This window comes from Salvelinus fontinalis, chromosome 7, assembly GCF_029448725.1.
Source record: "Salvelinus fontinalis isolate EN_2023a chromosome 7, ASM2944872v1, whole genome shotgun sequence".
Lineage (NCBI taxonomy): Eukaryota > Metazoa > Chordata > Actinopteri > Salmoniformes > Salmonidae > Salvelinus > Salvelinus fontinalis.
In genome coordinates, this window is record NC_074671.1 from 21,619,029 (window position 1) to 21,646,581 (window position 27,553).

The following is a 27,553-nucleotide window of genomic DNA, read 5'->3' on the forward strand; positions in this document are numbered from 1 at the left end:
TATCTCTACTTGCACATTCATCTGCTGCACATCTATCACTCCAGTGTTTAATTGCTATATTGTAATTATTTCATCACTATGGCCTATTTATTTCCTTACCTCCCTTATCCTATCTCATTTGCACACCCTGTATATAGACTTTTTGTAATGTATTATTGACTGTATGTTTGTTTATTCCATGTGTAACTCCCTGTAACTCCGTGTTGCACTGCTTTGCTTTATCTTGGCCAGGTCGCGTTGTAAATGAGAACTTGTTCTCAACTAGCCTACCTGGATAAATAAAGGTGAACTAAATAAATAAAATAAAATCTATATCCACAATAAAACGAGTCCTATATCGACATAACCTTAAAGGCTGCTCGGCAAGAAAGAAGCCACTGCTCCAAAACTGCCATAAAAAAAGCCAGACTACGGTTTGCAACTGCAAATGGGGACAAAGATTGTGCTTTTTGGAGAAATGTCCTCTGGTCTGATGAAACAAAAATAGAACTGTTTGGCCAAAATGACCATTGTTTTGTTTGGTGGAAAAAGGGGGAGGCTTGCAAGCCGAAGAACACCATCCCAACCGTGAAGCACGGGGGCTGGCAGCATCATGTTGTGGGGGTGCTTTGCTGCAGGAGGGACTGGTGCACTTCACAAAATAGATGGCATCATGAGGAGGGGAAATTTTGGGTATATATTGAAGCAACATCTCAAGACCTCAGTCAGGAAGTTAAAACTTGGTCACAAATGGGTCTTCCAAATGGACAATGACCCCAAGCATACTTCCAAAGTTGTGGCAAAATGGCTTAAGGACAACAGAGTCAAGGTATTGGAGTGGCCATCACAAAGCCCTGACCTCATTCCTATAGAAAATTTGTGGGCAGAACTGAAAAAGCGTGTGCGAGCAAGGAGGGCTACAAATCTGACTCAGTTACACACCAGCTCTGTCAGGAGGAATGGGCCAAAATTCACCCAATTTATTGTGGGAAGCTTGTGGAAGGCTATCGAAAACAATTTATTTTAAAAGGCAATGCTACCAAACACTAATGTAATGTATGCAAACTTCTGACCCACTGGGAATGTGATGAAAGAAATAAAAGTTGAAATAAATCATTCTCTCTACTATTATTCTGACATTTCACATTCTTAAAATAAAGTGGTGATCCTAACTGACCTAAGGCAGGGAATTTTTACTAGGATTAAATGTCAGGAATTGTGAAAAATGGAGTTGAATGTATTTGGCTAAGGTGTATGTAAACTTCAGACCTCAAATGTACATACAATAATCATGGCAAGTACAGATACCATCTCGCCACATGTTTACGTAGTAAATATAATTCCAACTCTTCTTGTTCCCCTCATCAGTCACCATATTCTCTTTAACGGTAGGGCCTAGCATTTCCGTATCTGTGGATGGGATTTGCATTGTGTAGTGGATTTGATTGGAGATTCAGATATGGTCTCTGACTGCTTAGACCTCTGTCAATATCTTCCTATAGAGGTAGCATCATCCAGGAGGAAGGGCAGAGGCTCACTATAGTCTCCTTTAAATCCCTGTCTGATAGAACATGACAATGAGAGGACTTCTCCCAAATGGAGCAGACAGGTGTTATGCCTTCGGAGGAGACACATTAAAAGTTGTGCTGCCGTAGAATTACTTCTGTAGAACATACATTCCCATTTAAGTCAATTTAATTTATGTATATAGCCGTGTCCTTTCTAGTTATGCTACTCTAATGCGCCCCCCTGAGCTCAATTGTTCCCCCAGGCATATTCGGGACATGCATTCATTTCATTGCCTCTAAGCACGTACTAGAAGATGTCTTCGCAGCTATTACAAGAAGAATTCTGTAGCCATCCATATTACCATAGACAAAACTTTTTTAAACCTGCATTGCCAAAGTATTGTGCACTGCTGTAGTTTGTCACCATAGACACCTGGTCCAGGTCATTTAGAATACGTTTTGGGGTTTTATATTTCTCACCTTTTTATAATTTTATTTGTTAAGCACTTTGAAATGCATCCCCTGTAAGAGATGTTACTCTATAAATAATGTTTGATTGATTGAGTTCTCATAGAGAACACAGTCCCACTTTAAATGAGGTGCAACTTATAAAGGCTTCATAAGCCCTACATAAATGCTTCACAAATCATCTATAATCATATGTCATACTCTATAAATGGTGTACAAGAATACATCAAGTTTTATGTCACGTTTGGCAAATCGCCCCACAGTGGTAATGGTTGTCATCCTTTATACACCATTTATAAAGTATTGGATACACTTATAGATGATTTAGGAAGCCTTTATGTAGTGTTTATGAAGCCTTTATATAGTGCTTATGAAGCGTTTTATGTATGCTATATAAAGCCTTTATAAGTTGTAAAATCTGTAGTTTTACCTTCATGGGAAAGACCTGGGACAGGTGTGGCTCTATGGTGTTTCTCCTACAGTCTTCTTTACTGTCAACAGAGACTGCCCTGCCAAACTGCATCACAGTCCCCCTTTCAGCTAGCACCCAATCACTGTGGACATGCTATCATAACCACTATCCACAGAGCTATCATTACTGTATCCTCAGCACTGGTGTTTTTCTCTGCCAAGAGCACATGGCCCTTCGATGTACAGCAGTTTGTAAGATGGTACAATGATGTGAACGCTATAAAGTAGATACGTATGTGTGCTTTATAATAGGATATATTTTTATACCATGACGATATATAGATTTTATGTAAGCCATCTCAGGTTTATATTCGCTCTGTTAGGACTTAAAAGCAGTTCCACCTCAATACTTGTTTGCTTGGTAATCTTCTGGCCCCAATAGTGAATCGCTTTCTCGCTGTAAGATCATCTCTCTCTCTCTCTCTCTCTCTTTCTTTATCTCCTCAGGCTCTCCCAGTCAACAAAATATCTGCGAGTCAAAGAGGAGGAGGAAGAGATTGACTTGAATAGCATGATCACAGGTAATGGAAACAGCTGGGTTAGATGGTTCAAAGGTGGTCGTTAATGGTATTATTGACATCCTGGATGCTTTCCCTCGCTCTGCTTGCTCTTTGGAGTGCCGTATGGGCTGGAGAAACTACATTACCTCCAGTCATTTCCCCCCGTACCTTCTGGCAGCCGGCACCCCAAGTGACTCAAGGCAACGAGAGCATAGACCTATCTATGTTCCTGTGGCACCCTTTTAGTTGTTTTTCTATAGTGTGGAGGGAGAGAGAGATAGACTCATTGCTGCCTGGCCACTAAACACTCACTAATGATGACACTGTAATGCCCTTTTATAGTCGAGTCTCCTCACCCAAAGCTATTCAGCTAGTGACAGGTTTTTATTTTTAAATTGTGTAAGTGGCTTGCCGGCTGCTTAGCATCTGACAGGTAGTTACTCTCCACGAAGATGGCTGGTTGTGTGAGCGAGCAATCACTGGAGAGTTGGATACCCAATTTCACCTGAGGTAATTGATGTCAATCACGGTTGCTACTGGGGTGATTTCTCTGTGAAATGGGCGTTTTCAAGTAGCAAGGAAGTATTAGTCCTAAGTCACTGGATCGCCTGGCTTCGTAGTCACTCATTTTGATTACTGTGAGCACAGGTGTAATGGAGTTTTGAGACTGGTTCAAAACCTAGAAGGGAAAAAACACAGACTTTTTAGTTTAGTTTTTCTTTGCACTACATTGGCGAGGCCCAATAACATCTAGATTCCTCTATCTATTCGGATAGCTGCATTGATTGCTATGATTTGGTGGGTGGTTTCCATGGCAACCTGTCCGTCAGCGAGGTGGGGGGGCACAGGGAATGTGTGTGTGTGTGTGCACGTGTATTTTTTCCGTCAAGCTGTTAGTTTCTCCCAAGGAAAAAGAGACAACGTAGTCTGGAAGGAGCCCTGTTTCGTATCCTTTCAGGCCGAGCGCATTTCACCGGCTGTGTATCGGAGTGAATAACTAATTTTAGCTCCACTACCCGCGACGACAGCTCTTCCAACTCCGTGAGGACGATAAGAGGAGGTGAAAGAGCTCTAGTTGTGACGACAGAACGCATTACTGCTACAGCCGGAGTAGCTAGCCAGGCAGGCCACACACACACACACACCACATACACATACCCAAACACATACTTGTGCACACAAACCATACCACACTCGCCTTACCTCCAGGCCACAAGGACCCAATTGTTTCTGCCATGAGTTTGTTCTCTGCTGCCTCAACGAACTAACCAAACTGATCCGTACTCTACTGTGAAGGATGATTCTGGGACCTGGATTTCATTCAGTACATTCTGTACCGGCAATGTGATAAGATAGTTAGAGAACACCACACAATGAGAAATTAAACTAAAGAACACTGAAGAATCTCATTCTTCTCACTCCCCGCAGGGATGTCCATTCTTGTCATTCCTTTCCTCCTTTGTTTTGTGGGACTTTTTCGGTAACTGTGGGATGGCAAGTGATCAGAAGAGACTTGCCAGGTCACCCCACCCTTGGACTCCTTTACAGCTGAAATCCCTTCTGAAAGGGATAGATGAGAGAGCGATTCTCCTCTTTTCTATCCCTTCTCTCCTCCATCCTGTCCTCTTCTCTCTCCTTTTTCCTTACCTCTCTCTTCTTCTTTCCTCTCCTCCATCCTCTCCTCTATCTTCCTGGTACAGGAAGAGACAGTCCACCCATGGCCCTGGCTACAGCATACTTTTCACACTGGACTTTTTGTAGTTATAACAAATATTGTTGTTATAGCATTTAGTTATTACTCACTTTGAGTTTATATGGTAGTTATACTTTAGTTAAACATTTGTGTACGTGGTACTGCAATTCTCATTACTGAGCTGTAGTTTACATTTCTTGTCCCACACTAGCAGATAATCATATTCTGGTTTTGATTCATTCATAACTGTCGTAGAGTTGAATACACTTCTGAGTGTCAGGACAATCCATTTCTATGAACAATGTTAATTATGTTAATGTACTGAATGATTGTGTTAGTGAGAATGATCTGATTGCCTTGACTCATGACTTGCGTTCATATATAATAAGTATATATATAGGTGATGTCGGAAGTTTACATACACTTAGGTTGGAGTCATTAAAACTTGTTTTTCAACCAGTCCACAAATTTCTTATTAACAAAGTATAGTTTTGGCAAGTCGGTTAGTACATCTACTTTGTGCATGACATAAGTCATTTTTCCAACAATTGTTTACAGACAGATTATTTCACTGTATCACAATTCCAGTGGGTCAGAAGTTTACATATACTAAGTTGACTGTGCCTTTAAACAGCTTGTAAAATTCCAGAAAATGATTTCATGGCTTTAGAAGTTTCTGATAGGCTGATTGAAATCATTTGAGTCAATTGGAGGTGTACCTGTGGATGTATTTCAAGGTATACCTTCAAACTCAGTGCCTCTTTGCTTGACATCATGGGAAAAAAACAGCCAAGACCTCAGAAAAAAAAATCTGGTTCATCCTTGGGAGCAATTTCCAAAAGAAGAAAAGGTACCACGTTCATCTGTACAAACAATAGTACGCAAGTATAAACACCATGGGACCACGCAGCCGTCATACCGCTCAGGAAGGAGATACGTTCTGTCTCTTAGAGATGAACGTACTTTGGTGTGAAAAGTGCAAATCAATCCCAGAACAACAGCAAAGGACCTTGTGAAGATGCTGGAGGAAACAGGTACAAAAGTATCAATATCCACAGTAAAACGAGTCCTATATCGACATAACCTGAAAGGCTGCTCAGCAAGGAAGCGAGGTTACCAAGAACCCGATGGTCACTCTGACAGCATTCTAGAGTTCCTCTGTGGAGATGGGATAACCTTCCAGAAGGACAACCATCTCGACAGTACTCCACCAATCAGGCCTTTATGGTAGAGTGGCCAAACGGAAGCCACTCCTCAGGAAGAGGCACAAGACAGCCTGCTTGGAGTTTGCCTAAAGACTCTCAGACCATGAGAAACAAGATTATCTGGCCTGATGAAACCAAGATTGAACTCCTGGTCTGGATCGAGGGAAAGATGAACAGAGCGAAGTACAGAGACATCCTTGATGAAAGCCTGCTCCAGAGCACTCAGAACCTCAGACTAGGGTGAAGGTTCACCTTCCAACAGGACAACAACCCGAAGCACACAGCCAAGACAATGCAGGAGTGGCTTCAGGACAAGTCTCTGAATGTTCTTGAGTGGCCCAGCCAGAGCCCGTACTTGAACCCGATTGAACATCTCTGGAGAGACCTGAAAATAGCTGTGCAGCGACACTCCCCATCCAACCTGATAGAGCTTGAGACGATCTGCAGAGAAGAATGGGAGAAACTCCCCAAATACAAGTGTGCCAAGCTTGTAGCGTCATACCCAAGAAGAGTCTTTATTTATATATATTTTTTATATAACCTTTTATTTAACTAGGCAAGTCAGTTGAGAACAAATTCTTATTTACAATGACGGCCTTGAAACAGTGGGTTAACTGCCTTGTTCAGGGGCAGAACGACAGATTTTTATCTCGGGGATTCGATCTAACAACAAACTCTCTAACCACTAGGCTACCTGCCGCCCTGAGTCGAGGCTGTAATCACTGTCAAAGGTGCTTCAACAATGTGGGGGTCTGAATACTTATGTAATTTACTTATGTAAATGTGATATTTCATTTATTTTGTATACATTTGCAATCATTTCTAAAATCCAGGTTTTGCTTTGTCATTTTGCGGTATTATGTATAGATTGATGAGAAAAAAAAATGTTTTTCATCCATTTCAGAATAAGGCTGTAACGTAACAAAACGTGGAAAAAGTCAAGGGGTCTGAATACTTTCTGATTGCACTGTATATACACATCTTTTAAAAATATATAATTCCTTTATTATTTTTCACCCCCGTAGTTGGAGTGAACTAATGAACAAAAACGCTTCTACTTACAGCTCAATTTACTGACATAATCTATATTACATTGGTTAACTTTTGTTTGTTTTTAGTTCTATCCTTCCTCTACCCTCATATTTTCCCATCTATTTCTGAAGACCATCCAGTTTGATTTCTATTTGCCATATGTTTTTAATGGTGCTGTTTCACAAAAGTTCAGAACATATTAAAAAATAATGTGTCTTTCATGTGTCTGATTGGGCCTTCCACGCATGCAGAATTACACTCACTACTCTACACCATTTTGAAGATTCACCAAGTGATGTGCTGCTCTCTAATTTCTTTCTTTCTCTCTCTTTCTCTCTCCCTCGCTTTCTCTTTCTCCACCCAATCGTGAAGAGCAAGTCGTCTCGCAGTCTCATAACTGTGTAGGGAAACAGATGGTCGCTATCTGACACTCGCTGGAGAGAGAGCCACCCCATACACAATAATTTTCTAGCGCGCCAGTGTCCCCCACCTCCTGTGGGCTGCTCACATTTCCCTGCTGCTGTTCAATATGGGCTAATGCTGCTGGGATCCTCAATGTCTAGTCTCACATGAAAAGTATCTGTGACTCTTTGTTTACATACCAAGCTGATTTGGAACAGTGAGGCCTTTGCTATTGTTGAGCTTCTGAGGGAGTTGGAATTTCAGGGTTGAGGTGAAATCCATGTCTTGAAGGGATGTTTTGGTTGGCATAGTGCTAGTTAGGGCTGTCCCTGGGAAAAAAAAAAAAATGATGGTCGACTAAGATTCCTCCTGTTCAATCGATTGGTCGAAATGTTTAAACGTATTTTTCCATATATAGACAGACACACTGTGTTTGAATAAAATAAACTACATATGCACTGAGCTTGTCTGATGCTTTAAGCACACTGTTTGATTGAATAATTAAGACACACAAATAACTCAAAGAGCCCGATGGTCACACTGTGTTGAAAAAAATGACAGTGATTACCTGTGTGACTGGTGCACGTTGTCTCGCTGTCCTCCCTACTGCAGCAAAAATGCACCACAGCACAGCAAGTGTTTATTGTGCTGTCCGTGCTGAAGCTGCAAAATCATTTCAGCCATTTAGTTTCTTACTTGTTGCTGTGTGAAAAGCTCTGTTACCGAAATCCATAATTTGTTTCGGAAAAACATTCCCTATTCCCTTAATCCTTGTTCTCTTTACGTGAAACATCTCATGCATGTGACCAATAGGGCCTGACCTATAGCCTATCATAATCACATAAAAACTCCAAACACAGTAACACGTCACAGCAAAATGGATGCGGAGGACGTGAAAAAGAAACTTGAAATGGGTGAATGTTTACTGGTTGCTCAGGAGGGAAAGGGGAAGTCAGATCTGTGGAAGACATTTGACTTAGTTGTGGAAACTACTGGAGATCATGAAAAAGGAGGGTATAAGAGCAATCGATGTGTGACTATTATGTGTGCCAAACAGTTGCTGTTAGATTACAATATTTATATTTTTTCTGACCATTTGGAACAGTGTAAACAACACTAAATAAGAGTACCATAGAGTCTGTTCTTTATAAAATTAAAATAAACATATAAAGCCTTTATTACAGCAAACTAAAAACAGATGCATGCATTCGTGAATTGCGGTTTATTTATTATTTATGCTAATTATTCAAAGCTCCCTTTGTTATTTAATTTTCAAACTTAAATGCTTGATTGTATTTCAAAGCATGAATGTCTCGTATGCTGTGTGATGGCAAGAACAAATGAATGATTGATTGATACAGTAGCCTACATATTGAAATATAGGCCTAACTAAGTTACAGTTATTAAGACTAAACAGGATGCACTCTTAGGCCTACAGCTCGATGGTGGTTACACAAGGCTACTATACAAAGCCTACTAATGATAACGACATTACTTATTATAATGACGATGATAATAATAACTATAAGAAGATAAAGAAAAAGTAGGGTATAGGAGCGAGAGCTGTGTGCATATTATGTGTGACAAAGAGGTGCTGTTAGATTACAGTATTATTTTTATGTCTGTTTGGAACAGTGTAATCAACACTAAATCAATTATAAGTAATACTAGTCTGTTCTAACCCCCCAAAATTGTGAAGCCTTTATTACAGCATAGCAAAGATTAAAAACAGACTAATCTGTGAAACTGCTTTATCCAACATTTTGCTGTTGCATGAGGCTTGGTGCTCACGGAATCAGTAGATTATTAAATAAACACTCAAACAAGCAACAGAAGCAAGATCTGTCTTATTTTTCTTGATATATATGAATGATTTATAAAGCTAGGCACATCTTAACAGTTAGGCTATTGATTCTAGACCTAATTAAGTTGGGGGTTTCCTCTCTCCTCAATATTCTTAGACAATAAAGCTAACATGCTGACCACACCGCCATTGCGCGCATGTTGATTTTGTCCACCCACACCATGCAGGTTGAAATATCAAAACAAACTATTAATTTGGGGACAGGTCGAAAAGCATTAAACATTTATGGCAATTTAGCCAGCTGGCTTGCTGTTGCTAGCTAATTTGTCCTGGGATATAAACATTGGGTTGTTATTTTACCTGAAATGCACGAGGTCCTCTACTCCGACAATTAATCCACAGATAAATGGGTAAACCGAGTTTCTTTCTAGTAATCTCTCCTCCTTCAGGCTTCTTCTTTGGATTTTATATAGCGGTTGGCAACCAACTTTAAGGTGCATTACCAATACCAACTGGACTGGAGTTAATCTTTCAATCACCCACATGGGTATATGCTCCTAAAAACCAATGAGGAGATGGCACGTGGGTATATGCTCCTAAAAACCAATGAGGAGATGGGAGAGGCAGGACTTGCAGCGTGGAAAGGGTCACAAATAGAACCAAGTTCTATTTTAGCGCCTGGCTACGCAGACGCTTGTTGGCGCGCGCAATGATTGAATAACATGTATGTGTACATTTAAAAAATGCCAACGACGCGAGCGGTGTGGTCAGCATGTAAGGCAAGGACTGTTTCCTCGTCTGCTGCTGCTGCCTCCGCCGGATTGGTCACATTCCCAATAGGTTGGTTAACTTTGCTATTATGCACACATCAACATAGAGAAAGGCGGCAATTCTACGGCGCACTGAAGATTGTTTCAAAACCGCGGACAGCGGCCGTATCCAATGCGGGAAAAATTGAATTTGTTAGAATATTAGATGTATTATTTTTACATAATATAACCATATACAATGTCAGTATCACATGTCTTACAGTGATGGACTGTGCCATTCCCGTGGCCTCCGCAATGGATCAGTCCACAGAGACAGGCGCAAATCAGACAGGTGTCTTGTACACCATGAATAAAAATATATATTTGACTGCTCGACTAAATAAATCTTAGTCGACCAACAGCCTATCGACCAAACAATCGACCAGTCGACTAAATGGGGTCAGCCCTAGTGCTATGCCATCTACGAAAATCCTAGTTTTGATACCAAGTTGGTATAGACAGCATTGCCAGTCACTGTTGTGAGGACAGGGGGATAAGCAATGACATTTTTAATTACCATTATTTTGGCTTTAGGCGGCATTAGGCTGCCCTAGCGGCGTGTAATCTGTCTGTTACCATAGCAGCAGAGGGGGAATTGTATGGCCAACTCGACCAATAACTAGGGCGAGACCACCACCACCCAGTCACCACCTAAACAGGGTCTGGTAAACAGAGTCTGCATGTCTTACCAGCTGCTGCTTTTGGGTTGAGGAGGGGAGAAGGAGGGAGGCGGTCATGAACTGGTTATGCTTAGTAATGACTAGTCTCTTTGCTGAGCTGTCTGTGTCAATGCAATAGTGCTGCGTGTGTGTGCCTGCGTGCCATGCATTAATGATTGCTCAAGCCCTTTGTGTCTGCGTGGGGAGTTAGTGTGCATGTGCAGGGTTCAGAACAGTTGTTTATTTTGACTTAGTGAATTACAAAAACTGTAATTGCAATGCAGTTTGTAGACTCTGCCTGTCACGGATTCCCCCTGGTACTGCTGCTCTTTCCGTGCACCAGTTCCAGAGGTCTACATCACCGGCCTCTAGGCTTCACTGAACTTTCTAATTACGCACTCGATGGTTCCCATATCCACTGATTAGTAATTGTATATATGTGCCCTCTGTTCCCCATTGTCTTGTCGGTTATTGTTCCCATGTCGGTTATTGTTCCCATGTCGGCTATTGTTCCCATGTCTGTTGGTCTTGTGAGTACCTGTGCTTTGTTGTTTCAGCTTTCGTGCTGCGTGTGTTGCGTTCTCGTTATTACGTGTCTCGTCCCGTATATTGTTGTGTACTTGTTATTACGGGTCTCGTCCCGTGTATTTATTAGAGGTTTAACCTTGTTCTTTTGTTTGGGATACATCCCTGTGTTTTTCTATACGTGTTTGTTTTGGGCTTCCTGCCTTTTCATGGCTGGTTGTATTTTTGGGTTGAGTATTAAAACTCCCCATTACGTATTCCTGCACCTGTCTCCAATTATTTATTCAACGTGACACTGCCGACTTGATTTGAGTGCTTTATATGTGTGTAGCTAGTCTTATGTACCCAGTAGCCTTTGTCATAATATCTTGAGTCTGGTAGAGGGTATACTGTGGTTGTTGTTATTGTACACATATGGTAATTCTTCACATCATTGTTTTATGCTGAACCAATTTCAAACACTGCTTAACCTCATTGAGACGCACCTACCCTGGCGGGCCAGTAACCGAAAGGTAGCAGGATCGAATCCCCAAGCTGACAAGGTGAAAAATCTGTCGTTCTGCCCCTGAAAGGCAGTTAACCCGGGTGCTGATGATGTGGATGTTGATTAAGGCAGTCCCACACACCTCTTTGATTCAGAGGTTAGGTTGGGTTAAATGCGGAAGTTGTACAACTGACTAGGTATCCCCTTTTCCCATTCCCTATCTCACCATCTCGCCCAGTGCCATCTCTGAAGGAACATGTTCATCGTTTATTTTCTTCGATTTTATCGCCCCCCCACCCCCTCTTTCTCACACTGCAGAGGGTGAGCGGGCTGTTGTGTAAACCAGTCAGATTAGCTCCCCTCTCGTTTGTGGTGGCGCGCTAGAGATGATTGGTTGATTGTCCGTGGGCCTCTGGTGGAACAGAGGGCCCCTATCAGTGGTCTGCTATCTGACTTCTGTCTGACATGACTGATGGCTCTTATAAAGAGTGTCTGAGGAGAGGTTTCACTTGATTAACAACCAGTAGTGGTGTGTGGGTAAAATCAGTGAGGAAGCCAAGCCAGTAAAAAAGACATATTACAACCTATGTTGTGATAAAAGCCTTGTTTGCTCTCTAACCCATTTGTTCATACACCACCATGATATACGATAAGGCAGTGACAACAAAAAGACAACAGTCACACAGTGGCGGAATAAATTTAACTACACACAGGTTTGTTTCGTCACAAAACCGAAGAGCAACATCTGTTCAGTGAAGTCCATAAAGCAAATATTGCTTATAACAAACAAAGTTATATATATTTTTTTATTTAACCTTTATTTAACCAGGTAGGCCAGTTGAGAATAAGTTCTCATTTACAACTGTGACCTGGCCAAGATAAAGCAAAACAGTGCAACAAAAACAACAACACAGAGTTACACAAACAAACAAAGCATTTAACACCATAGTACCCTCCAAACTCGTCATCAAGCTCGAGACCCTGGGTCTCGACCCCGCCCTGTGCAACTGGGTCCTGGACTTCCTGACGGGCCGCCCCCAGGTGGTGAGGGTAGGTAACAACATCTCCACCCCGCTGATCCTCAACACTGGGGCCCCACAAGGGTGCGTTCTGAGCCCTCTCCTGTACTCCCTGTTCACCCACGACTGCGTGGCCATGCACGCCTCCAACTCAATCATCAAGTTTGCGGACGACACTACAGTGGTAGGCTTGATTACCAACAACGACGAGACGGCCTACAGGGAGGAGGTGGGGGCCCTCGGAGTGTGGTGTCAGGAAAATAACCTCACACTCAACGTCAACAAAACAAAGGAGATGATTGTGGACTTCAGGAAACAGCAGAGGGAGCACCCCCCTATCCAAATCGACGGGTCAGTAGTGGAGAATGTGGAAAGTTTTAAGTTCCTCGGTGTACACATCACGGACAAACTGAATTGGTCCACCCACACAGACAGCGTTGTGAAGAAGGCGCAGCAGCGCCTCTTCAACCTCAGGAGGCTGAAGAAATTCGGCTTGTCACCAAAAGCACTCACAAACTTCTACAGATGCACAATCGAGAGCATCCTGTCGGGCTGTATCACCGCCTGGTACGGCAACTGCTCCGCACACAACCGTAAGGCTCTCCAGAGGGTAGTGAGGTCGGCAGAACGCATCACCCGGGGCAAACTACCTGCCCTCCAGGACACCTACACCACCCGATGTCACAGGAAGGCCATAAAGATCATCAAGGACAACAACCACCCAAGCCACTGCCTGTTCACCCCGCTATCATCCAGAAGGCGAGGTCAGTACAGGTGCATCCAAGCAGGGACCGAGAGACTGAAAAACAGCTTCTATCTCAAGGCCATCAGACTGTTAAACAGCCACCACTAACATTTAGCGGCCGCTGCCAACAAACTGACTCAGCTCCAGCCACCTTAAAAATGGGAATTGATGGAAATTATGTAAAAATGTACCACCAGCCACTTTAAACTATGCCACCTAATATAATGTTTACATACCCTACATTACACATCTCTTATGTATATGTAAATACTGTACTCTATATCATCTACTGCATCTTGCCATCTTATGTAATACATGGACCACTAGCCACTTTAAACTATGCCACTTTATGTTTACATACCCTACAGTACTCATCTCATAGGTATATACCGTACTCTATACTATCTACTGCACCTTGCCTATGCCGTATGTACCATCACTCATTCATATATCTTTATGTACATATTCTTTACCCCTTTACACTTGCGTGTATAAGGTAGTAGTTGCGGAATTGTTAGGTTAGATTACTTGTTGTTATTACTGCATTGTCGGAACTAGAAGCACAAGCATTTCGCTACACTCGCATTAACATCTGCTAACCATGTGTATGTGACTAATAAAATTTGATTTGATTTGAAACGTACAGTCAATAACACAAAAGAAAATAACAATTTCAAAATCTATGTATAGTGTGTGCAATTGTAGGAGAGTAGGGAGGTAAGCAATAAATAGGCCCTAGAGGCAAAAATAATTACAATTTAGCATTAAATCTGGAGTGATAAATGTGTAGATGATGATTTGCAAGTAGAGATACTGGGGTGCAAAAGAGCAAGAGGGTAAGTAATAATATGGGGATGAGGTAGTTGGGTGGGCTATTTACAGATGGGCTGTGTACAGGTACAGTGACCGGAAGCTGCTCTGACAGCTGATGCTTAAAGTTAGAGAGGGAGATATAAGACTCAAGCTTCAGAGATTTTTGCAATTCGTTCCAGTCATTGGCAGCAGAGAACTGGAAGGAAAGGCGGCCAAAGGAAGTGTTGGCTTTGGGGATGACCAGTGCAATATACCTGCTGGAGCGCGTGCTACGGGTGGTTGTTGCTATGGTGACCAGTGAGCTGAGATAAGGTGGAGCTTTACCTAGCAAATACTTATAGATGACCTGGAGCCAGTGGGTTTGGCGACAAATATGAAGCGAGGGCCAGACAACGAGAGCATACAGGTCGCAGTGGTGGGTAGTATATGGGGCTTTGGTGATAAAACGGATGTCACTGTGATAGACTACATCCAATTTGCTGAGTAGAGTGTTGGGGGCTATTTTGTAAATGACATTGCCGAAGTCAAGGATCGGTAGGATAGTCAGTTTTACGTTGGTATGTTTGGCGGCATGAGTGAAGGAGGCTTTGTTGCGAAATAGGAAGCCGATCTTAGATTTTCTTTTGGATTGGAGATGCTTAATGTGAGTCTGGAAGGAGAGTTTACAGTCTAACCAGATACCTAGGTATTTGCAGTTGTCCACATATTCTCAGTCAGAACCGTCCAGGGTAGTGATGCTAGTCGGGCGTGAGGGTGCAGGCAGCAATCGTTTGAAGATCATGCACTTAGTTTTACTAGCATTTAAAAGCAGTTGGAGGCCACGGAAGGAGTGTTGTATGGTGTTGAAGCTCGTTTGGAGGTTTGTTAGCACAGTGTCCAAGAAGGGCCGGATGTATACAGAATGGTGTTGTCTGCGTAGAGGCGGATCAGAGAATCACCAGCAGCAAGAGCGACATCATTGATATCTACAGAGAAAAGAGTCGGCCCGAGAATTGAAACCTGTGGTACCCCAATAGAGACTGCCAGACGTCCGGACAACAGGCCCTCCGATTTGACACACTGAATTCTATCTGAGAAGTAGTTGGTGAACCAGGCGAGGCAGTCATTTGAGAAGCCAAGGCTATTGAGTCTGCCAATAAAAATGCAGTGATTGACAGTCGAAAGCCTTGGCCAGGTTGATGATGGTTATGATATCGTTTAGGACCTTGAGTGTGACTGAGGTGCACCCATGACCAGCTCGGAAACCAGATTGCATAGTGGAGAAGGTACGGTGGGAATCGAAATAGTCGGTGATCTGTTGCTTCACTTGGCTTTCGAAGATTTTAGAAAGATTTTAGAAAGATTTTAGAAAGGACAGGATGGATATACTGTAGGTCTATAACAGTTTGGGTCTAGAGTGTCTCTCCCTTTGAAGAGGGCAGTGACCGTGGCAGATTTCCAATCTTTGGGGATCTCAGATGATACGAATGAGAGGTCGAATAGGCTAGTAATAGGGGTTGCAACAATTTCTGCAGATAATTTTAGAAAGGGAGGGTTCAGATTGTCTAGCCCAGCTGATTTGTAGGAATCCAGATTTTGCAGTTCTTTCAGAACATCAGCTGTCTGGATTTGGGTGAAGGAGAAGTGGGGGGGGGGGGGGGGGGGGGGGGGGTGTATGGGCAAGTTGCTGCAGGGGGTGCTGAGCTGTTGGCCGGGTTAGGGGTAGCCAGGTGGAACGCATGTCCAGCCGTGGAAAAATGCTTATTGAATATCAATTATCGTAGATTTATCGGTGGTGACAGTTTTTCCTAGCCTCAGTGCAGTGGGCAGCTGGGAGGAGGTGCTCTTATTCTCCATGGACTTTAGTGTCCCAAAACTTTTTGGAATTAGAGCTACAGGATGCAAATTTCTGTTTGAACAAGCCAGCCTTAGCTTTCCTAACTGACTGAGTATATTGGTTTCTGACTTCCCTGAAAACTTGCATATCGCGGGGGCTATTCGATGCTAATGCAGAACGCCACAGGATGTTTTTGTGCTGGTCAAGGGCAGTCAAGTCTGGAGTGAACCAAGGGTTATATCTGTACTTAGTTCTACATTTTTTGAATGGGGCATGGTTATTTAAGATGGAGAGGATAGCACTTTTGAAGAGCAACCAGGCATCCTCTACTGACGGGATGAGGTCAATATCCTTCCCGGGATACACGGACCAGGTCAATTAGAAAGGCCTGTTCGCTGAAGTGTTTTAGGGAGAGTTTGACCAGTGATGAGGGATGGTCGTTTGACCGCGGACCCATTACGCACGCAGGCAATGAGTCAGTAATCGCTGAGATCCTGGTTGAAGACAGCAGAGGTGTATTTAGAGGGCTAGTTGGTCAGGATGATATCTATGATGGTGCCCATGTTTACGGATTTAGGGTTGTACCTGGTAGGTTCCTTGATAATTTGTGTGAGATTGAGGGCATCTAGCTTAGCTTGTAGGATGGCCAGGGTGTTAAGCATCTCCCAGTTTAGGTCACCTATCAGTACGAATTCTGAAGATAGATGGGGGGCAATCAATTCACATATGGTGTCCAGGGCACAGCTGGGGGCTGATGGGGGTCTATAACAAGCGGCAACGGTGAGAGATTTGTTTCTGGGAAGGTGGATTTTTAAAAGTAGAAGCTCAAATTGTTGGGCACAGACCTGGATAGTATGACAGAACTCTGCAGGCTATCTCTGCAGTAGATTGCAACTCCGTCCCCTTTGGCAGTTTTTGAATGGGGCTATCTTGTCGGAAAATGTTATAGTTAGGGATGGAAATTTCAGGATTTTTGGTGGCTTCCTAAGCCAGAATTCAGACACGGCTACGACATCCGGGTTGGCGGAGTGTGCTAAAGCAGTGAATTAAACAAACTTAGGGAGGAGGCTTCTAATGTTAACATGCATGAAACCAATGCTTTTACGGTTATAGAAGTCAACAAATGAGAGCGCCTGGGGAATGTGAGTGATGCTGGGGGCTGCAGGGCCTGTGTTAACCTCTACATCACCAGAGGAACAGAGGAGGAGTAGGATAAGAGTATGGCTAAAGGCTGAAAGAACTGGTCGTCTAGTGTGTTCAGAACAGAGAGTAAAAAGAGTTTCTGGGCGCGGAAGAATAGATTCAAGCCGTAATGTACAGACAAGGGTATGGTAGGATGTGATATCACCTGCAGCATGGTCAAGCAAGTCAATTTTTTTGACAGTTTACTAAACTACTACTGATTTAGAACCACGGAGTTACCGCAAGTTAGCACAAACACAACAGGAGCACTGCCTCCACTATTCCAGCACCATTTAAACAGCATCAAGTAAGCAAGGCTATATATGATTAGTTTATACACTGAAAACAAACTTAAAGATACCAACAACGATTTTGTCCAATCAATGTTGCTAAATATCATGTGACTGTCCATTGTCCTGTCCTGTCTTGTCTTGTCTTGTCTTTTCTGTTGTCTTGTCTTGTCTTGTCTGTCCGCCTGCCTGCAAGTAAAACAAAATGTTCTGACTCACTTTACTTGTAGACTAGTTGAAAGCCAATGCCATCCACCACAAGTCCAAATCTACATCAAGGTCTTATTTAGTAAGTTATACTGCAGGACATTAACACAAGCAGACCAGAAACAGACAAGTTTTTCTATAAATGATGTTTTGCTTAGGAAGTGATTTGATTGGTCTGAAGCCAAATCCAAACTGGTCTCCCTTGGGGGAGGGGGGGGGGGGCATTTTTCTGTAATAGAACAACCCACAGTTGAGCTCAGCTCAATTCTGATTGGCTAATTATTATTAATATTTTTAATCAAGAGAGCATCAATCAATCGAATGATACTCTTTTGGTCCAGACAGCATCAGATACATGGGCTACACATACTGAGACAGAGGGGCGCTGTTTCCTTTGCTCAAATTATTTCTCCAGTGCGAATTGACTGAAAATTATGAAAACACGGAGAGAGACGAAAGATAAATGATTTTGTCATTTGTATTTAAGTACAATTCAAGTTAAACTTTGTGGGTAGCACTTAGTTTAGTACTGTTTCCACTGGTATTTACCTGGTATTGACTAGGAAATGATGTGGTAACAATGGCTACTTTTTGGTTTTTACATAATTTGTCCTCTGTTTTCTCTGTGCGAAAGGCTGTCAGTTGGAGAGAATACTTGACATTTATTAAATGGTTGTAGTCTTTTTGTATTAGGATAGTGTCTTAGGGGGTGAGAAAATATTTCAAACCTCTCCAAAGTTGCTATTTGTTTTCAAGTTGCAAAAAGTAGACTGGGCATATTTTGTTGGCACAAGCAGAAATGTACGGTCTTCTTTGTCACTGAACAAATGCAACAGGCTGATTTGAGTTTTTGGTGCTGTTTTATACTTTTCTCTTCAGCCCCAGAGAAGACAAATATCTGACATATTTTGTGTTGGCATTTACAGCACATCCAATTTATACACTGATGCTTCCATGAAGAACTGTAGCCTAGGGCGGCAGGTAAGCTAGTTGTTAGAGCATTGGGTCAGTAACCGAAAGGTTGCTCGATCGAATCCCGGAGCTGACAAGGTAAAAATCTGTCGTTCTGCCCCTGAACAAGGCAGTAAACCTACTGTTCCTAGGCCATCATTGTAAATAAGAATTTGTTCTTAACTGACTTGCCTAATTAAATAAAGGTTAAATATATATATTTTTTAAATCCTTCACCCTCTATACCCTTTCACCCTGCATTTGCTAACTTGGGTGACAATATTGTTGTTCTCAGTAATTGTAAATCTAGACATCTCGCCTCTTTGAAGCGGCTGTATCCTCCATTCTTCTCTCTTCTCCTGTTTAGCCTGCATTTAGCCTAGATAAAAGGTGGAGACGGCGATCCTATCTATCTCCTGCATCAAAGCCCGGAGCTGAGCCCTCATGTAGAAACCACAGGAATAAATTATGCTAATCTACAACACCAGAGCCTCAGAGCTGCCTCAGTAATAAATCCACCTTGATGTCAACAGGGGCACGTTTTTATGAAACACATCATCATCGTTGTCGTCATCATCTCCATGGGTCGAGAGGCTGTCTTTAATTTAATCTTGTTTTAGAAGTGCTCTGAGCTGAGGGAGGAGGAACCTGAGTTGCTTTTGAAAGAAATGCGACAGGAAATGAAGTGAAGGTGTAGATTGTTCACGGAGTGTCTCATACTGTTCTCATCTGACTCCATCTAGGCACAATTACACTGTCAGAGATGGTGAGGTAACAGATGCAACAGAAGTCTGCAACTGTCAGTCTGATAGCAAAAACAACCAAACACCTGATGATAAACACCTAAACAAAATACATGGCATGATGATGATAATTGTTGAATCCAGTTAATTGATGAGGAACTATAAGCAGAAAGGGAAATGTGTTTGAGATCTGATACCACTATGTAACAATAATGAGATCTCTTTAAGATGAATTATGTCTGGCCCCTCTCCAAAGTACAGTTCTCCCAAGGTTTAGCTCTGGGGGGGAGCAAACTTGGCCAAATTAAGCCTTATAAGCCCTTTGATCTAGATATACAGAAGGATTTTACTTGAATGTGATGACACTCACGACAACTCATATCAGTTGTTCTAGGACTCCAGTAAAAGGAATATCAAAAGCATTGTCATTGACAAAGATAAAAGTTAGTCTTAAGTGAATGTAATTTGATAAAACACCCAACAGATAGTTTTAGTTCATGAGCTGGTTCCATTAATCAGTGTTGTCGTCCGGCAATATTAATCAGTGTTGTCGTCCGTCAATATTAATCAGTGTGTCGTCCGTCAATATTAATCAGTGTGTCATCCGGCAATATTAATCAGTGTGTCATCCGGCAATATTAATCAGTGTGTCATCCGGCAATATTAATCAGTGTGTCGTCCGGCAATATTAATCAGTGTGCCCTCCGGCAATATTAATCAGTGTGCCCTCCGGCAATATTAATCAGTGTGCCCTCCGGCAATATTAATCAGTGTGTCGTCCGGCAATATTAATCAGTGTGCCGTCCGGCAATATTAATCAGTGTGCCCTCCGGCAATATTAATCAGTGTGCCCTCCGGCAATACTAATCAGTGTGCCCTCCGGCAATACTAATCAGTGTGCCCTCCGGCAATATTAATCAGTGTGCCCTCCGGCAATACTAATCAGTGTGCCCTCCGGCAATACTAATCAGTGTGCCCTCCATCAATATTAATCAGTTTGTCGTCCGCCTATTTTTTTATTAAAAATATATATATATTTCACCTTTAATTAAACAGGTAGGCCAGTTCAGAACAAGTTCTCATTTACAACTGCGACCTGGCCAAGATAAAGCAAAGCAGTGCGACAAAAAACAGCACAGTTACACATAGGATAAACAAAAGTACAGTCAATAACACAATAGAAAAATCTATGTACAGTGTGTGTAAATGGAGTAAGGAGAAGGCAATAAATAGGCCATAGTAGCGAAGTAATTACAATTTTAGCAAAAGAACAGTGAGGTGATAGATGTGGAGATGATGATGTGCAAGTAGAAATACTGGTGTGCAAAAGAGCAAAAAAAGATTGATATTTTTTTTGCTCTTTTGCACAGATTGAGCTATTTACAGATGGGCTATGTACAGCTGCAGCGATTGGAAAGCTGCTCAGATACCTGATGCTTAAAGTTAGTGAGGGAGATATAAGTCTCCAACTTCAGTATTTTTACAATTCCTTCCAGTCATTGGCAGCAGAGAACTGGAAGGAAAGGCGGCCAAAGTAGGTGTTGGCTTTGGGGATGACCAGTGAGATATACAGTTGAAGTCGGAAGTTTACATACACTTAGGTTGGAGTCATTAAAACTCGTTTTTCAACCACTCCACAAATTTCTTGTTAACAAACTATGGTTTTAGCAAGTCTGTTTAGACATCTACTTTGTGCATGACACAAGTAATTTTTCCAACAATTGTTTACAGACTTATAATTATTATTTCACTTATAATTCACTGTATCACAATTCCAATGGCTCAGAAGTTTACATACACTAAGTTGACTGTGCCTTTAAACAGCTTGGAAAATTCCAGAAAATGATGTCATGGCTTTAGAAGCTTCTGATAGGCTAATTGACATAATTTCAGTCAATTGGAGGTGTACCTGTGGATGTATTTCAAGGCCTATCTTCAAACTCAGGGCCTCTTTGCTTTACTTCATTGGAAAATCAAAAGAAATCAGCCAAGACCTCAGAAACGAATTGTAGACCTCCACAAGTCTGGTTCATCCTCGGGAGCAATTTCCAAACGCCTGAAGGTACCACGTTCATCTGTACAAACAATAGTACGCAAGTATAAACACCATGGGACCACGCAGCCGTTATACATCTCAGGAAGGAGGCGCGTTCTGTCTCCTAGAGATGAATGTACTTTGGTGCGAATAGTGCAAATCAATCCCAGAACAACAGCAAAGGACCTTGTGAAGATGCTAGAGGAAACGGGTACAAAAGTATCTATATCCACAGTAAAACGAGTCCTATATCGTCATAACCTGAAAGGCCGCTCACCAAGGAAAGAAGCCACTGCTCCAAAACTGCCATAAAAAGCCAGACTACGGTTTGCAACTGCACATGGGGACAAAGATTGTACTTTGTGGGAAAATATCCTCTGGTCTGATGAAACAAAAATAGAATGTTTTGACCACAATGACCATCTTTGTGTTTAGAGGAAAAAGGGGGAAGCTATCAAGCCGAAGAACACCATCCCAACCGTGAAGCACGGGGGTGGCAGCATCATGTTGTGAGGGTGCTTTGCTGCAGGAGGGACTGGTGCACTTCACAAAATAGATAGCTCCATGAGGAGGGAAAATTATGGGGATATATTGAAGCAGCATCTCAAGACATCAGTCAGGAAATTAAAGCTTGGTCGCAAATGGTTCTTCCAAATGGACAATGACCCCAAGCATACTTCCAAAGTTGTGGCAAAATGGCTTAAGGACAACAAAGACAAGTATTGGAGTGGCCATCACAATGCCCTGACCTCAATCCTATAGAAAATGTGTGGGCAGAACTGAAAAAGCATATGTGAGCAAGGAGGCCTACAAACCTGACTCAGTTACACCAGCTCTGTCAGGAGGAATGGGCCAAAATTCACCCAACTTATTGTGGGAAGCTTGTGGAAGGCTACCCAAAACATTTGACCCAAGTTAAACAATTCAAAGGCAATGCTACCAAATACTAATTTAGTGAAAGAAATACAAGTTCAAATAAATCATTCTCTCTACTATTATTCTGACATTTCACATTCTTAAAATAAACTGTTGATCCTAACTGACCTAAGACAGGGAATTTTTACTAGGATTAAATATCAGGAATTGTGAAAAACTGAGTTTAAATGTATTTGGCTAAGGTGTATGTAAACTTCTGACTTCAACTGTACCTGCTGGAGCGCGTGCCACGGGTGGTGTTGTTATGGGGACCAGTGAGCTGAGATAAGGCGGAGCTTTACCTAGCAAAGACTTATAGATGACCTGGAGCCAGTGGGTCTGGCGACGAATATGTAGCGAGGGCCAGCCGATGAGAGCATACAGGTTGCAGTGGTGGGTGGTATATGGGGCTTTGGTGACAAAATGGATGGCACTGTGATAGACTGCATCCAGTTTGCTGAGTAGGGTGTTGGAGGCTATTTTGTAAATGTCATCGCCGAAGTAGAGGATCGGTAGGATAGTCAGTTTTACGAGGGTATGTTTGGCAGCGTGAGTGAAGGAGGCTGTGTTGCGAAATAGGAAGCTGATTCTAGATTTAATTTTGGATTGGAGATGCTTAATATGAGTCTGGAAGGAGAGCCCACAGTCTAGCCAGATACCTAGGTATTTGCAGTTGTCCACATATTCTAAGTCAGAACCGTCCAGAGTAGTGATGCTAGTCGGGCGGGCGGGTGCGGTTAGCAATCGGTTGAAAAGCATGCATTTAGTTTTATTAGCGTTTAAGAGCAGTTGGATGCCACGGAAGGAGTGTTGTATGGCATTGACGCTCGTTTAGAGGTATGTTAACCTCTCTTGGGTACGTGAGACGTTAGCGTCCCACCTCTTCAACAGCCAGTGAAATTGCTTGGCGCCAAATTCAAATACAGAAATACTCATTATAAAAATTCAGAAGACAAAACATATTTTACATAGGTTTAAAGATGAACTTCTTGTGAATCCAACCACGGTGTCAGATTTAAAAAATGCTTTACGGCGAAAGCATACCTTACGATTATTTGAGAACATAGCCCACTAGACAAATCATTACAAACAGTAACCAGCCAAGTAGAAGAGTTACACAAGTTAAAAATAGAGATACAATTAATCCCTTACCTTTGATGATCTTCATATGGTTGCACTCAGCAAACATTAATTTACTCAATAAATGTTCCTTTTGTTCAATAAAGTCAATTTATATCCAAAAAACTCAATTTTGTTCGTGCGTTTTCTTCAGTAATCCACAGGCTCAAACGCAGTCAAAACAGGCAGACAAAAAAATCCGAATTGTATCCGTAAAGTTCATAGAAACATGTCAAACAATGTTTATATTCAATCCTCAGGTTGTTTTTAGCCTAAATAATCGATAATATTTCAACCGGACAATAACGTCGTCAATTTAAAAGGTAAACAAGAAAGGCACTCGCTCGGTCTCGCGCATGAAAAAGCTCTGTGACACTTTAGGGTCCACTCATTCAGACTGCGCTTACTTCCTCATTTTTCAGAATACAAGCCTGAAACAATTTCTAAAGTCTGTTGACATCTAGTGGCATAGAAACTGCAATTTGAGTCCTAAGTCGATGGATACTGTAATGGCATTGAATAGAAAACTACAAAACCCCCCAAAAAACGACTTCCTGAATGTTCTTTTCTCAGGTTTTCGCCTGCCAAATCAGTTCTGTTATACTCACAGACACTATTTTAACACTTTTGGAAACTGTAGAGTGTTTTCTATCCAAATCTACCAGTTATATGCATATCATATCTTCTGGGCCCGAGAACCAGGCAGTTTAATTTGGGCATGCATTTCATCCAAAATTCCGAATGCTGCCCTCTACCCTAGAGAAGTTAACACAGTTTACAAAGAAGGGCCAGATGTATACAGAATGGTGTCATCTGCGTAGAGGTGGATCAGGGAATCACCCGCAGCAAGAGCGACATCGTTGATATATACAGAGAAAAGAGTTGGCCCGAGAATTGAACCCTGTGGTACCCCCATAGAGACTGCCAGAGGTCCGGCAACGGGCCCTCCGATTTGACACACTGAACTCTCTCTGAGAAGTAGTTGGTGAACCAGGCGAGGCAGTCATTTGAGAAACCGAGGCTGTTGAGTCTGCCGATAAGAATACGGTAATTGACAGAGTCGAAAGCCTTGGCCAGGTCGATGAAGATGGCTGCACAGTACTGTATTTTATCGATGGTGGTTATGATATCGTTTAGTACCTTGAGCGTGGCTGAGGTCCACCCGTGACCTGCTCGGAAATCAGATTGCATAGCGGAGAAGTTATGGTGGAATTCGAAATGGTCAGTGATCTGTTTGTTAACTTGGCTTTCGAAGACTTTAGAAAGGCAGGGCAGGATGGATATAGGTCTGTAACAGTTTGGGTCTAGAGTGTCACCCCCTTTGAAGAGGGGGATGACCGCGGCAGCGTTCCAATCTTTAGGAATCTCGGACGATACGAAAGAGAGGTTGAACAGACTGGTAATTTTGGGTTGCAACAATGGCAGCAGATAATTTTATAAAGACAGGGTCCAGATTGTCTAGCCCAGCTGATTTGTACGGGACCAGGTTTTGCAGCTCTTTCTGAACATCTGCTATCTGGATTTGGGTGAAGGAGAAGCTGGGGAGGCTTGGTCATGTAGCTGTGGGGAGTATGGAGCTGTTGGCCAGGGCTGGGGTAGCCAGGAGGAAAGCATGGCCATCCATAGAGAAATGCTTATTGAAATTCTCGATTATCGTGGATTTATCAGTAGTGACAGTGTTTCCTAACCTCAGTGCAGTGGGCAGCTGGGAGGTGCTCTTATTCTCCATGGACTTTACAGTGTCCCAGAACTTTTTGGAGTTAGAACTACAGGATGCACATTTCTGTTTGAAAAAGCTAGCCTATTAATGGGTGGGTGCGTATGAGAAGAGGGGAGACTTTACCAGATTGAAGTCTTGTCATTGCAAGGAATATACAATTATTTACGATCGTACCTCGTAAATGATCAACAATGTTCAGCATTATGAATGTTGGATTTGGCCCCATTTAGCACTAATAAGTAAATCACTAATTGACTAATTCAGTCATAAGAATGAGTCATTCTGGTACTTGGATATATGATTAAATGTAATTGGGTTTAGTGGCTTAATGCTAGCCATGCTCCTCAGCTAGCCACATTTAATTGAATTCCTTCTACTCTTCCAAAATGTTATCTTTTCAACAAATCAACAGTATTTTTCTGTAGTTACATGGCAAGCCATGAACTACGCTATGGATGATGAGACCGTGATGTTTTATAGGTGGAGAGTATTTGTAGTCGTGTTCGTGTTCCTATCCTATTGTAGTCGTGTTTTTTTACGAAACCTTACCCAGTTATCTCTTGAGGTACGCAGCACCTCACCTTTATTTAACAGGAGGCGTTGGGTAATTAGTTGTCATGGAGAACTTAGAAGTTAAGAAACCGATACCACACATTTCAAATAATCACTAACGGTCCTTGTGACCCTCTATAAAAATGTAACCTTTATTTAACTAGGCAAGTCAGTTAAGAACAAATTCTTATGTACAATGACGGCCACACCCGGAAGACACTGGGCCAATTATGTGCCGCGCTATGGGACGCCCAATCACGGCTGAGTGTTATACAGCCTGGAATCGAACCAGGGACTATAGTGACGCCTCTTGCACTGAAATGCAGTGCCTTAGACCGCTGCGCCACTCGGGAGCATATAAACCCCCATGCTGGTGAATACAATGCAGGCTGTGGGTTTGAAAAGCCTACTTATCTTGTCAAACAGAGATATTTATCTTCTGCCTGCCGACAGTCTCTCTGTTTGTTGCGACGAATGATTAATAGTCTTTTCTCAGAACTGCTCATGCATTTTGGAAGCCTTCAGGCCCTCGGGCAAGTATTTCTATAATGATTCTCGGGACCTAGAATAACTTTTATTTCATATTTTATATCCTTAGTACTTTGATTTTAAATCAAGGGTTTATTAATTTAACACATATATGGACAGCAATGAAAAGGAATGTGGAGAAAGCCTTTAATCCCCTACTTTAGTTTTTCATGATGAATAAGATGACAAAGACTGACAGTGACAGGTCGAAGACAGTGACAAAGAACAGACACGAAAGATCGATTGAGACAAGGGGACATGACAAAGCTTTTCAGAGAAACTCTGCTGAAAAATGTGTAGTGACGCAATCCTGAAATAATCAATGCTCCCTAGATATTTGTTGACTCCAAAGTGTGAGTGCTTTAAAGGGCATTTATGTAGCATGAGATTCCTGGGGAATGCTGTGCTAAGGGGAATGCATATGTGTCACGACTCACTAAGAGTCTCACTAACCCAACACCATGACTACAGAGAATTTCCAAAAAGCAAGTGGCTAATTGGATGAGTAACGTCCGTATGGCTGCAACTTAGACATTTTGTCTATTGTCTTTTTGTTTTATGTAGACGTCCGTTTCCCAAGCTGATCTCAGTTATTTTTGTAGGCTATTTAAATGGATCTGAGCCTGGTACACAAATGTCTCATCACTCCGACTCAGATACGGACTTGGTATGGCTTGTTGAGGGTACATAAACTCACTCTAGTCAGCATTGTTGTACAGTCAGTCAGCCGACAGCCTCATTCAGTCAGACTAGTGTAGCTAACTTTCTGTACAAATCGTCTCTGTAAAGCCAGACGCAACTTCAAATGGCCCAACGGTTTGAGTCAAAGTGTATGCTTGGGGGGAAAAGTCAGTGAAAACGTTGACTATAAACTAGATGTCTTAATGGGGCCAACAGACTCGGAATTCAAGATCTGACCCGGGACCCAAGGGGGTAACCAATAAGCATACTACATACTCAATTTACGTCACAAATAGTGTGGTTAGTATGAGTATTCGAACACAGCTCTACATTTGCAAGAGGGCCAGGTAGCCTAGGCCTACCTGTACTTCTGCGCGTAATCCGGTTTGAGTACTTACTCAAGATTGACAGAAGCGCTCCAAACAAAAGACAATGCATGAATTGACAACTCATAAATGGAATGAAATAAACCAAAACGTTTTTCTTACAAGTGTAGCCTAGGTTGTGCACTCTGTAAACAACATGTCTACTCCTAAAATGCCAACGGTAACTGTAATAATAATATATTGAATGCATGGACAGAAATTACGTAATCAACGAACATTGTAGATGATAAATGATGGTAGTTAACGGTAAATGTATTACTGGTGATACTGGTGTGCCATCCCCGCGGCCTCCACAATGGATTAGTCCACTCA

At 42.2% G+C, this 27,553-nt stretch overlaps 1 protein-coding gene across 5 annotated transcripts in view; it reads left to right on the forward strand.

Annotated features, from left to right (window-relative positions):
• LOC129859201 (lethal(3)malignant brain tumor-like protein 4) overlaps window positions 1–27,553 on the forward strand; it is a 131,871-nt gene that overhangs the window by 72,538 nt on the left and 31,780 nt on the right. For 4 of the 5 annotated variants that reach the window (XM_055928663.1, XM_055928664.1, XM_055928665.1 and 1 more), the window contains one exon: window positions 2,874–2,947. In XM_055928663.1, coding sequence (XP_055784638.1) covers window positions 2,874–2,947 — 74 coding nt within the window. Of the gene's footprint in view, window positions 1–2,873; window positions 2,948–7,228; window positions 7,378–27,553 lie in introns of those variants that run through there. The other variant, XM_055928668.1, reaches the window with a different exon arrangement.